This window comes from Petaurus breviceps, unplaced genomic scaffold (genome assembly GCF_028583685.1).
Source record: "Petaurus breviceps papuanus isolate PSGF00001 unplaced genomic scaffold, PetGlider_PUasm1.0 89393, whole genome shotgun sequence".
NCBI classification, from domain to species: Eukaryota; Metazoa; Chordata; class Mammalia; order Diprotodontia; family Petauridae; genus Petaurus; species Petaurus breviceps.
The window spans coordinates 37537-49654 of NW_027187046.1; the positions used below are offsets into that span (position 1 = coordinate 37537).

Consider the following 12118-nt stretch of genomic DNA (forward strand, 5'->3'; position numbering starts at 1 on the left):
AATACAGGGCATATTCTAATTAGGCATGAGGGAGCAGGGAAAAGAGACAGAGTACTGACAAAATGAGACTCAAATACTGGACTGTTTTGCATTCCAACCCAATTGAAATGGGGACAAGGCACTGAAATACAAGCCAACTCTATACTCAGGCCATCTGGCAGCCCTTCAACGCAAGGTTAGACTCCTTGATTGCATGTAGACCCTGAAGAGTCATAATTTATGTGCTAGCTAAAAATATTTATGTCACATCTTTTAAGAGAACATTCTTTATTATCATGAAATCGTCTATACCCAGTGTTATCTGTAAGGTGGAATATTGTCTGTCTGTTTATCTGTCTATCTTTTATAATTCGGATTCAGAGCTTCCCTTGGTACATACTAGTTTCCCCTCCTACTTATGTAGTCATAATTGTACCATGGTGGATAATAATCATGACTGAAGCTGTCATTTAAAAAAATAAAATGAATAACATGTTCTAGAAAATCAGTAGACATTTAAAACTTATTTTGATGAGCTGCTAAATAAGCATCCTTTTCTTTTTCAGGAGAAGACTTTGCAGTTGTGCAGCAAGAAATTATTATGATGAAAGACTGTAAACACCCAAATATTGTTGCTTATTTTGGCAGCTATCTCAGGTATAGTATTTGCTTTCCAATTTAAAAAAAAAAAAGCTGTATCAGGTGAAGAGTAAAGAATGAATATATCATATAGGACAAAATAAACTAAATTATATAATTCACTATTTTTGAACATATCTGCTTTTTTTCCTCCTACATAGAAAGCCATTCTTTAAAAAAAAGTCAGTTAATAAGCAAAACCAATTAGCACATAATCAAATTCAGTGTTCTGCTTCCTTAGTTCCCCACCTCTTCAAAGAAAGGAGGAAGGTATGTTCTTATATCTCTTTTCCTGGGCCAATCTTAGTATTATAATTATGCAACTTCCAGTTTGTTGAGAGGATGTTTGTTCTTTTATATTATATTCCTGGTTTTGCATACTTCAGTTTGAGTCAATTCACAAAAGTTTTCCCTTGCTTCCTTATGGTCTTTATGTTTGTTGTTCTCTTACAGTGCACTAGTTCTTCATTATGTTGAGTCATATTCCATTAGATGGGCATCTTTATTGTTTTGCTTTCCATTCTTTTCAGGATTTTATTTTTTATTTCATATCCTAGACCCTTACTTGCTCTTTATTTTTTCCATATCCCTCTGGGTTAAAATCCTGAACTGCCTGGTTTGAATATCCTGTTCTGTTTAATTAACTGCTTCTGTACATTTTGCCTCATCGGCCCTTTTTTTCTCCTATACTTTGCTCTTGGTGAAATAATTTCAGCAGATCATTGTCTGATGGAAGCAGTGCCACATGATAGTCACTTTGTGTCCTATAATGTGAAGCCCAGCCACAACCCCTTCCTGACTCTGAGATGTGCTCACTTATCCTTTTATTTAAATGTTGGATAGTCAGAGGTTTCTGCTACCTAAGATGATAGGTGTAAGCTTTATCTCTTAATACTGTAGCTGCTGATCCTCTCTCTCCACCCCTCACTGCTGTGCTTCCCATTAACAGACAATAGAAGTAGCTGTGGGTAAAGTCATTTAATAAGATAGCATGGCAGAAACTGATGGTACAAAATATTCTCCCAAGAACCCGAGGTGTACTTCCCACAATTACATATGCATCGTTTTGGGGAAGAATGGGCTAATACTCAGAGTACTAAGTAACTCATAACTTTTGGTACTTGAGGCAACCTGTTTTTAAAAGTTCTTATGGCACTCTCCGTGTTCAGTTCTCTGGGGTGTAGGCCCCTCAGCTGAGCTCTCAGGATCTGCCGGAGTCTTGAGTGCATAACACTTGGCACCTGTCTCTTCATCCTGGGTTACCTTCCTTCCCAGGGTAACTGTCTCTGCACACCCATCTTATCTTCACTGTTTTCAGAGCATGATGTCTCTCCAGTGATCTAGTCAGTGTGGTGAAGGGGGAGGGGAGAAAATCTCAATTTCCCCCAAAGAGTATTTCACTTTCAGGAGCCTGGTCTGGCTTCCAGCTCCGGCTTCCATCTTCATGTAGCGAATAGAGTGCTGGGGCTAGAATCTGGAAGATCTGGTTTGAGTTCTCTATGATACGAAATAAGAACATATGTTATTAACACAAATGGGAATAGACTAAGACGTCTTACCTCCTCTCTTTGTTTCTTGTTTTTCTTTCTCCCTTTTCTGAGATAAGGATCTCCTAAAGCCCTTATTTTAATGTAGTTTATCAACATACTTCTTTTTTTGGGGGGGAGGGAGTTAATTTATTGTTTTATTGATTGTTTAGACTTAAGAAAGTAGTAATAATTAGGATTAAACTCAAAAAGTGTATGTGCATGCATTTCCTTTTCCCCAACCCATTTGTTAAATATTTACCCTGTGCTGTATAAACATTGCTTGAGCTTGGGAGTGCTTCATCATCATCATCATCATCATCTTAATCATCATCACCACCATTATGATCATCTTCAGCAGGCTCATCCTCATCTTCATCCTGTTATCATCATCATCATCATCATCATGATCAGCGTAGTCCTCACCATCCTCCTCCTCCTCCTTCTCATTGGCCTCTACATGGTGCTTTAAGGTTTACATTGTGCTTTACATCCAGTATCTCATTTAAGCCTCACCACACCCCCTGATTTCAACTAAATGGAATATTCCGGATAGTGGATGGCAATCACGAGAGGGGAGGAAAAGATTAACGAGTAACAATGTATGGACCTAGAAGACAAGTACACTGTTTCCAGGCCCTGCGTGTGCTTCCTGGGCCACTAGTGAGTGTGTCCCGGGCACTGTGCAGTGAGAAGAGGCCGTGCGTCCTGTTCTTAAGGGTCAGTGTAAAAAGGGCCCCGGTTTTGACCTGGACACACTTAGATCATAAATTCATAATTGGAAGGGCCGTCTGGAAATAGTCTAGTGAGACAAGGCTATTTTGTTCATTTGAGGTAAAATAAATTGCTGGATACGAAAAGAAAAAGAAATTTAAATCTCAGGGTAAACTGAGAATTGATACAAGATTCAGGGAGAGCAAATAGTGCTAGAGGCGGGAGGACCCGAGTTCAAATTCTGCCTCAGACATTTACTGGTTGTGTGATTAAGTCACTTAATCTCTGTGTGCTTTGGTTTTTCTCATCTGTAAAATGAAGGGATAGGTTTGATGGCTCTGAAAATCCTTTCTATCTTGAAAATCTGTGATCCTATGATCCTATCAGGCTGTCCTGATAGAAGAAGGTAGATACTTTGACCTGAAGGTCATTGACCTTGATGTTGATAACTGCTAAAATTCTAAAAAAAAAGATTATTAAAGGAACAATTTGTGGAAATTTATGAAATGAAGCAGTGAACAGTGGGAGCCAGCATGGTATTCATAATATGCCATGTCAGACTAGCCTCATTTCCTTTATGGACAAAGACACCAGCCTGACACTGTACTCCACTATCTCCTGAAGTCTGTGCAGTAGGAACATACTTTTTAACCTAGTGTGGGGAATGCAGTTATTAATTATGGATCTTGAAAGGTCTGATTTTTTTTTGCTTAAATTTTTTGTTTTTATTACTCATGCTTTTAACGAAGAAACAAAATGTCAGTATGTCCATTAAAATAAATGATATGTAAGTGTGACAAACATATTTTGTGTTCTCCCTCTGGAGGCTCCTTCTTCTATTATAACATATATAACAGAATCATGGCATTATAGAATGTTAGAGTTGGGACATAACCTTGAAGACTGTCTAGTCTGGTGTGGAGAAATGTTGTATTGAATACTACTTTTCTTTTCTCTTATTCCTGCTCCATGCTGCTGTCCCCCAATTGAAAAGAATATGCAAAGTCAAGGAAAACAAATTTCAACATTGACTGTGTCCAAAAACGTATATTTCATTTTTCATCTTGAGTCTATAATGTTTCTGTCAGGGAGTTGGTAGCTTAAATGATTATAGTAAAAGGAATTCCCAAGCTTTTATCTACTCTAGCCTCTTCATTTTCAAATAAGAGACCCATGTGGGTGAAACAGCATAATTCTGATTCTCATCCAAGGATGATTTTGAAATAAGGTTCTTTAGGTCAAAGAATATGAACAGGCAGTTTTCAGAGAAAGAAATTAAAAGATAACTATAAGCATATGAAGAAATGCTCTAAATCACTATTGATTAGAGAAATGCAAATCAAAACAACTCTGAGGTACCACATCTAATCAGTCAGATTGGCTAAGATGACAAAACAGGAAAATGACAAATGCTGGAGAGGATGTGGGCAAATTAGAACACTAATGCATTGCTGGTAGAGTTGTGAACTGATCCAACCTTTCTGGAGAGCAATCTGGAATTATGCCCAAAGGGCTATTAATCATTTCATACCCTTTGACCCAGCAATACCTCTTCTAGGGTTATATCCCAAAGAGATTGTAGAAGTGGGAGGGAGACCCATATGTACAAAAATATTTATAGCAGCTCTTTTTGTGGTGGCAGAGAATTGGAAATTAAGGGAGTGCCCATCAATTTGGGGATAGATGAACAAGTTATGGTATATGCATGTAATGGAATACTATTGTGTTATGTAAGTAATGAACAGATGGACTTCATATTTACCTGGAGAGGCTTATACGAACTGATGCTGAGTGAGAAGAGTAGAACCAGGAGAAATTTGTACACAATTAGCACAACGTATCTGATGACCATCTTTGATAGACTGGACTCTTCTCAGCAATGCAGTGATATAAGTCAATCCCAAAAGACTCATGATGGAGAGAGATGTCTACATCCAGAGAAAGAACTAGAAAGAACAGAGTTTGAATCCAGACTGAAGCAAACTACCTGATCTTTTTCTTTTTCTTGTTTGGTTTTGTTTCCTCTTTACCGTTTTTCATTCCATCTGATTAACCTGACTAATGTCTAATGTGAAAGTATTTGCAGATCCTATACCTGATTGTATGCCATCATGGGGGGGGGGGAATGGGAGAGAAAATTTGAAACTCAAGTAATTGTGGAATTGAATCTTGTAAACTAAAAGTAAACAAACAAATTAATAAAGACCAAAAAAAAAAAAAAGAAATAATGTTCTTTAACACTTCACCTAAAGACAATGAGTATGTACCCCTTCAGAATCTGCATCAAGAACTTGTTAATTAATGAAACCCATTTGAGTCCTAGAAAACCTTAAATCAGAGGTTCAAGCCCTTGGTTTGAGAATAGTCTGATCTATATTCCATTTAGTTCAATAGGTACTCATCTAGGCACTGGGAATAGAAAGACAAAATAAATCCCTTTTAATCAAGGTGCTTGTACTCTGTCTGGAGCATGAAACATTTAGATATATAAAAGTCATTAATGTTGAATAAAGAGATTCCAGTGCAGCTAATGGATCAAGAAATGTTTCCCCTGAAACATGGCACCTGATTTGAGCTTTGAAGGAAGCCAAGGATTCTAAAAAGTAAAGGGAATTAATTCCAGGCATAAGGAACTGACTGTACAAAGGTGAAATCTGAAATGACCTAGGAAACAAAGGTTCAAGCTTCTGAGCATATCAGTTTATTAACCAATGCATGCCAATGGTATAATAAAGCAGGACCAGGCTTCCTCAGCTTTGACATTGGATCTGGAATACAGGGGAGACAGATTTTTATGCATTAAAGCAAACAGTTCAAAGGATATAAACCAGTATACAAGATTAGGTAATCTGATTTCTAATTAGAGGAAAGATTAGGGGCTTTCCAAGTGACGAGAGGAAGAGCAAGCAGGTGTAATTGCCCAAAATCAGAAATTGAATCAAATTGAACCAAAATCAAAAAACTATTCCAACTGTCTGTATTCTCTCCCTCTTGCCGCATCCCTCTGCCTCCCAATTAAAAAGAATCATGGTTGGGCTTTGCATCAATCAGCATTCCTAAATTGTCTTGTTGCGGTATACACAGTTCTGCGAGCCCTGCCCATTTTGCTCTGTATCAGTTCATACATGTCATCCCAGCTTTCTCTGAAGCAGTCCCTTCTTTATAGTACAGCACTCTTCCACAATATTCATACAGCATAATTTATGCAGCCACTCCCCAATTGATGCAGCTCACAGGTTTTCAGTGCTGTTTAAATGAAGTCTGCAGTCTTTTGAGGTGTGTTTATTTCCATTTCTTATGACAAAGGTCTTAGCTTTTCTTGACTTGTGGCATGGTACAGTTCATATTTTACTGTTCTTTCTCTATTTGGGAATTTTTGTAATTATGGAACAGTTTAACCTCTCCCTATATAAATATATTTCCTGGAGTTCATCATTTACTCAGTGAGAGCAAGACTTCCAGGCCCAATGGAAGCTTAAAAAAAAAAACCCACATACTTTATTTGGTGAGTGTTTTAGCAGTAACATCATAATTCAGCTTCACAACAACCTTGGGAGGTAGATGCTATTATTATACCTATTTTACAGATGGGAAGACTGAACTAGAATGAGATTCAGGGTCACAGTGCTTCAGTGTCTGAAGCACATTTGAACTTGGTTCTTCCTAACCTCAGGTCCAACATTCTTGCCCCACTGAATTTGATGAAGATCCATAGATTTAAAGTGTTACTTGAACTCCTTCTGGAGCCAGTTTTGGTTTAGGCAATCTTTAGTGTTCCATTCTTTTTATTGTCTTGCCTGTGAGAAACATTTAAGTTTTCTCACAGTTTCCATAATTGAGCCAAGTATTCTCAAAAGACAGAACTTGGACTAGATCTATAATTGAATAGAAAGAGAACTAAAGGAGATCCAGAATTGAGTCACAAGATGGAGTTGATTTGGTTCACTCAATTCCCACAATTCTCTCAGTTCAGAAATAGAGAAAAATTAGACTGTGGAGTGAAATTTAGCAGGAAAAGAAAAAAAAACTTGGCTAATTTTGAACATAGTACAGTATGAAGTTAGAGACATAGAACGGAAATATAGGGAAGATTAAGACTAGGTATACAGATTTGGGAATCCATCTGCATAAAGATACCCATGGTGGGGAAGGAAGGGGAAGAGAGAGAGAAGTCCATGAGAGATCCTATACATGGTTATTATTAACACATAGTTTAGAATTTAGTTTTCCCATTTAACTTAAGTAGCATGTAATCGTGTGATTTGAACTTCAAAAAAAAAATAACTAAGGTAACATCAAATTCATCAGCAATGTAGATTTATAAACATTTTTAACTTGATTTCATACAATATCTTTGAAAGAAACCTTTTTTCCTACTATATCACAAAGATAACGTTGTGTTAGATGATGCTATATCTACATCAACATTTCAAGGATCTTAATTTTTTCAGTATGGCTACTTCTCCTATCAATACAAATCTCAGATGTCCTATAATTTAGTAGATTATCTTTAAGAATGACTGTGGCCAAAAAAATCTGTCACCCTGTGGCAGGTATGGTGATGAACCCTTCTGAACTTAGCTAAATTGCTGCCCAGATGAGAGATCTGCAGATGACCACCAGGCCCGTGCTTTATGTCTTTTTTATGTAGTAAGGCCTTTCAGGTTTTATATTCTGCTTGCACAGGATTCTAGAACTGTAAAACAGGAGGATTAAGTAATTGGAAGAGGGAGTATGTTCATGGTTGGGCTATGCCGGTATAATAAAAAACAATGATGCTGCTCAGATACTTGAGGGGGAGGAATAGGAGATACTTGAGAATACATTTCTGAAAAACTAAAGTGAAACAATCCTGTTAAGGAACACAAATGAGATTTGTCTGAATATTCAAGTGTAGATACACAAGAACTCATCAGAAAGCTTAGGTTAAAGAAAAGTTTGCAAAATTACAAAGGCCAGGTGTGGAGCCAAAGAAGAGATATGAGAAGATACCTCTGTGGGGGGTCCAGAAGCGTGGCTGTCAGATTTGTTCAGTGTATCTCCCAGTTTCACTGACTTTTTTTTTCCCTCCACTTCCCCTTTTTCTTAAGAAAAAAAAAACCTTCATAACAAAGGATGGCTTTGGCAGGGTAAAGGGAAGGAAACATTTAGGTAATGTAAAAACAAAATATATCAATAAAAATAATTTTAAAAAAAGATATGTTCAGAAAATTAAAGCAAAACCAGATACCAGAAGATGAAAATGAGAATGACAGAGTCCTGCAAAAATACTATCTGGAGTGTAAAAGCCCAGGAAGAGGTTATACTAACTAAAGGAAACAAAAAGTTGGGGTTTTTCTTTGTTTGTCTGTAAAGCTCTGTTGGGATAAAAAGTGGATTCAGTCTTTCTACCAAAACACACCTGGGAACTAAGTGAATGCAACTGCAAAACATTTTTTGCAGAAATAAACACAGATTTAAATAATTGAGATATTGTATGGGGGTGGGGAAGGGAGAGCAAAGTGAGCACTACAATAGGAATGACTACCTAAACTAAGTTACTTTTTCAGTGAAATAGTAATTGGCCTACCAAAGAGTTAGAGCTTTAAAAAAAAAAAGTCATATGGAGAAACAAAACTATTTCAAGAAATATAATGATAAAAGTGGGAAAGCCTTATCAATATCAGATCTCAAAATAGTAATCATTAAAATATTTGCTACTATTCAAGAACTTGGTTTCTCAGAGAAACAGATTTGACCCATACAATGTACAGTAGCAAACTAATGCAGTTGCATCGTAATCTTTAAACCCAAAGACTCCGCTAGCTAGGCTCATAATTTATTATTTCACAAAAATTTCTGGGAAACCTAGGAAGCTAGGTTGAGAATAGCATCTCATATCATATACCAAGATAAACTCTAAATGAAAACGTACTTTGAACATTAAAGTTGAAGTTTTTATACAAAGAAACGAATGCAGTTAAAATTGAAAATAGGTAACTGGGAAAAATCTTTCAAGTAAATTTTTCTAAGTCTCATTTCCATTAAAACCACACTGAGGTTTTCTCTCACAACCCTTAGATTGGTTGACAAGATGTCAAAAGAGGAAAATGACAAGTGTTAAAGAGGCTACGGGAAATTAAATATACTAACGTACCATTGATGGAGTTGTGAACCAGTCTTGCCATACTGGAAACAGTTTGAAATATGTCACAAATGTCACTAAACTGTACCTTTGCCTTAATAATACCACTAGTATACCTATAAGCCCAAAGAGATCAAAGAAAGCAGGAAAAGGGACTTGTACGAAGATATTTATAGAAGTTCTTTTTGTAGTAGCAGAAAACTAGAAACTAAAGGGGAGAGAGTTACCATCAATAGGGAAATGACTAAACAAATTGTGATGTAGGAATGTTATGGAATACTAATGGACCATAAAAAATGATGAAAGGGGACAATTTTAGAAATAACTTAGAAGTCTTGTGTGAATTAATGAAGTGAGCAGAAGCAGGAGTATAGCCTATCCAGTAACAACTTTAAAAATAAATAACTTTGGAAGCTGTAAGAAATGTGATCAACTCAATGACCAGACATAATTCCAGGGGACCAGTGATGAAGCATGTTACCTACCTCCTGACAAGTCATGGACTAATATGCAGAATGAGACTTTAAAAAAAAAATACATAGCCAAAGTGGATATTTGTTTTGCTTGATTATGCATATTGATAACAAATGTTTTGTTTTTCTTTTTCTTCCTGTCCCACTGTGGAGGGTGGGGTAAGAGCATAAAGAGGGGTGAGAGAAAACCAATTTTTGTTCATTGAAAAACATTTTGAAAGAGAAAAGGTAAGATCAAAGAAGGAATAAATAAGGCCTTTGCCTTGACACCACAGTGAAGGCTGAGCCACTCAATTCTGATTTTGTTGCTCCTTTCTCTTCCAAAGTAGATGATACTTTATATGAGAAATGACAAAACAAAAATGACGAAGGGAAGTGATGCCCAAGAAAAGTAAGGTGATTTGCTGCCCTTCAAGCATGTAAATGGCCTCCTTTAGTTCTGAAAAGGATAGCAGGTGTGATTGATTACCGAGCCAGATCAGATGAGTTTAGAAAACGAAAAATGTTGACTTTTGCTTGGTGTTCGAAGCCCTTCATAGGGTAGGAGGATTGCCCCTCCTACCTTTCTAGTGACCTCCTAGCTGTTCTACAAACAAAACACTCCATTTCTTAGCTCTGAACATTTTCTCTGACCATCCCCTATGTCTGGAATTCTCTCCTTCCTCCACTCTACCTACTTATCTCCCTGTCTTCCTTCAAGTCCCAACTAAATTCTGTCTTCTACAGAAGTCCTTTCACTATTCCTCTTAATTATGGTGCCTTTGCTCTTGATTATTTCCTATTTATCCCATTTGTATGTATTTGTTTGTTGTCTTCCCTATTAGGATGTGAGTTCCTTACAGTCAGGGCCTCTTGTGTTTTTTGGTGTCCCCAATGCTTAGCAGAGTGACTGGCACATAGTAGACTCTTAATAAATGGTTTTTGATAGATTGACCTGATTTTTAAAAATAGGATGGGAATGGAGTTTACAGATTAGAGGCCAGTGTATTTGACTTTGATCTCTAGGGAAATTATACAACAAATAATTAAGAAAATGTTTGACAAAAAGGCATAAAGAAAACTAATGATTGAAAAGAGCCAGCATGGGTAGTACAGTGAATAGAGCACCAGCCCTGGAGTCAGGAAGAACTGAGTTCAAATCTAGCCTCAGACACTTAATTGTTAATTGAAACTTACTAGCTGTGTGACCATGGGCAAGTCACCCCAATTGTCCTGCCTCCCCCCCCCCCCAAAAAAAGGAAAAAAAAAAGAATGGGTAATGGGAAACCAACTTTACTTCCTTTTTTTTTTTTGACAGGATCACTTAAATAGTAGGGGAAACTAGATGAAAGCAATACTCAGGATAACATTTTCTTAAATTAGTTTTCTTGAAGAGAAGATGGAAAATTATGTTATAGATAATAAATTTAATCATATGGATCTGAAATTGGTTGAATGGCCAGACTCAAAGAACATTGATTAATGGTTCAGTGTCAGTGTGACAGAAGGTCTTCAGTGGAATACCCCAAGAACCTGAGCATGGTCCCTTGCAATTTATCATTTTTATTAATGACTTAAGTAAAGTAGAGATGTTATGCTCATCCAATTTTTTGATGACACCAGCTTGGAGGGGTAGCTAACACAGTGAATGACTAAAAAGATCTTGACAGATTAGAACACTGGGGTGAACCTAATAAGATGAAATTTAGTAGAAGAAATGTAGAATCTTGGACTTGTACACAAAAATCAGCTTTGCAAGTTTAAGATGGAGAAGGCATGGAGAGACACCAGTTATTTAGAAGAAAAAAAATCTGGCAGTTTTAGTGAACTATATAGCTTTATGTGAATTAGCAGTGTGATGCTGTAGCCCAGAAAACTAATGCAAACTTGGACTCTATTAAGAGAAGCAGCATAGCTTCAGAAGTTCAGGTGTAATAGTGAAGTCAGTAAACATTTATTTAGTGCCAGGCAAAAAACAGTCCCTTTTCCCAAGGGGAAGACAACAGGCAAATAGCTATATACAAACAACATATATTAAGGAAAGATGGAGATAATCACAAGAGAGGATGCACCGGCATTAAGGGGGATTGGGAAAGTCTTTTCTTTTTTTTTTTTGTATGGGGGAATACAGGGGAGTTGGGGTTAAGAGACTTGCCCAAAGGTCACATGGCTAGTAAGAGTTAAGTGTCTGAGGACAAATTTGAACTCCTGGGCCAGTGCTCTATTCACTGCACCACCTAGCCACCCCTGGGAAAGTCTTCTTATAGAAGGTGGGATATTGGTTGAGAATTGAGGGAAGCCAAGAAGCAGAGAGGATGAGGAAGAAAATCACATGCATGGGGAACAGTCAATGAAAATGCATCAAGTCGAGAGATGGAAGGTTTTATGTAAGGAACAGTAAGAAAGAAGCCACCATAACTAATGAACTGCAGAGGTGGGGGGAGAAGTATGCCTGAAAGTGCAACCAACTCTGGAATGGTTGTCCTGAATATTGTTTCATCAAAAGACAGTGAAGTCTTAGTGAGTGAGTTAAGAAGCATTTATTAGCATGTGCTAAGTATTGTAGTTACAAAGAGAGGCAAAAGGTTGCCCCTGCTCTCAGGGAGCTCATAGTCTCATAGGGGAGGCAACATGCAAACATTTATGTATAAAGAAGATAAATACAGGATAGACTGGAGTTAATC

At 37.2% G+C, this 12118-nt stretch overlaps 1 protein-coding gene across 2 annotated transcripts in view; it reads left to right on the forward strand.

The window, feature by feature from the left end:
- The first annotated feature begins 523 nt into the window (after positions 1–523).
- The window catches only part of LOC138176453 (mitogen-activated protein kinase kinase kinase kinase 3), a 118046-nt gene continuing 106451 nt past the window's right edge, over positions 524–12118 (forward strand). For both annotated transcript variants that reach the window (XM_069107237.1, XM_069107238.1), the window contains exon 1: positions 524–636. In XM_069107237.1, coding sequence (XP_068963338.1) covers positions 581–636 — 56 coding nt within the window. In that variant the 5' untranslated portion in view covers positions 524–580. The remainder of the gene's footprint in view (positions 637–12118) is intronic.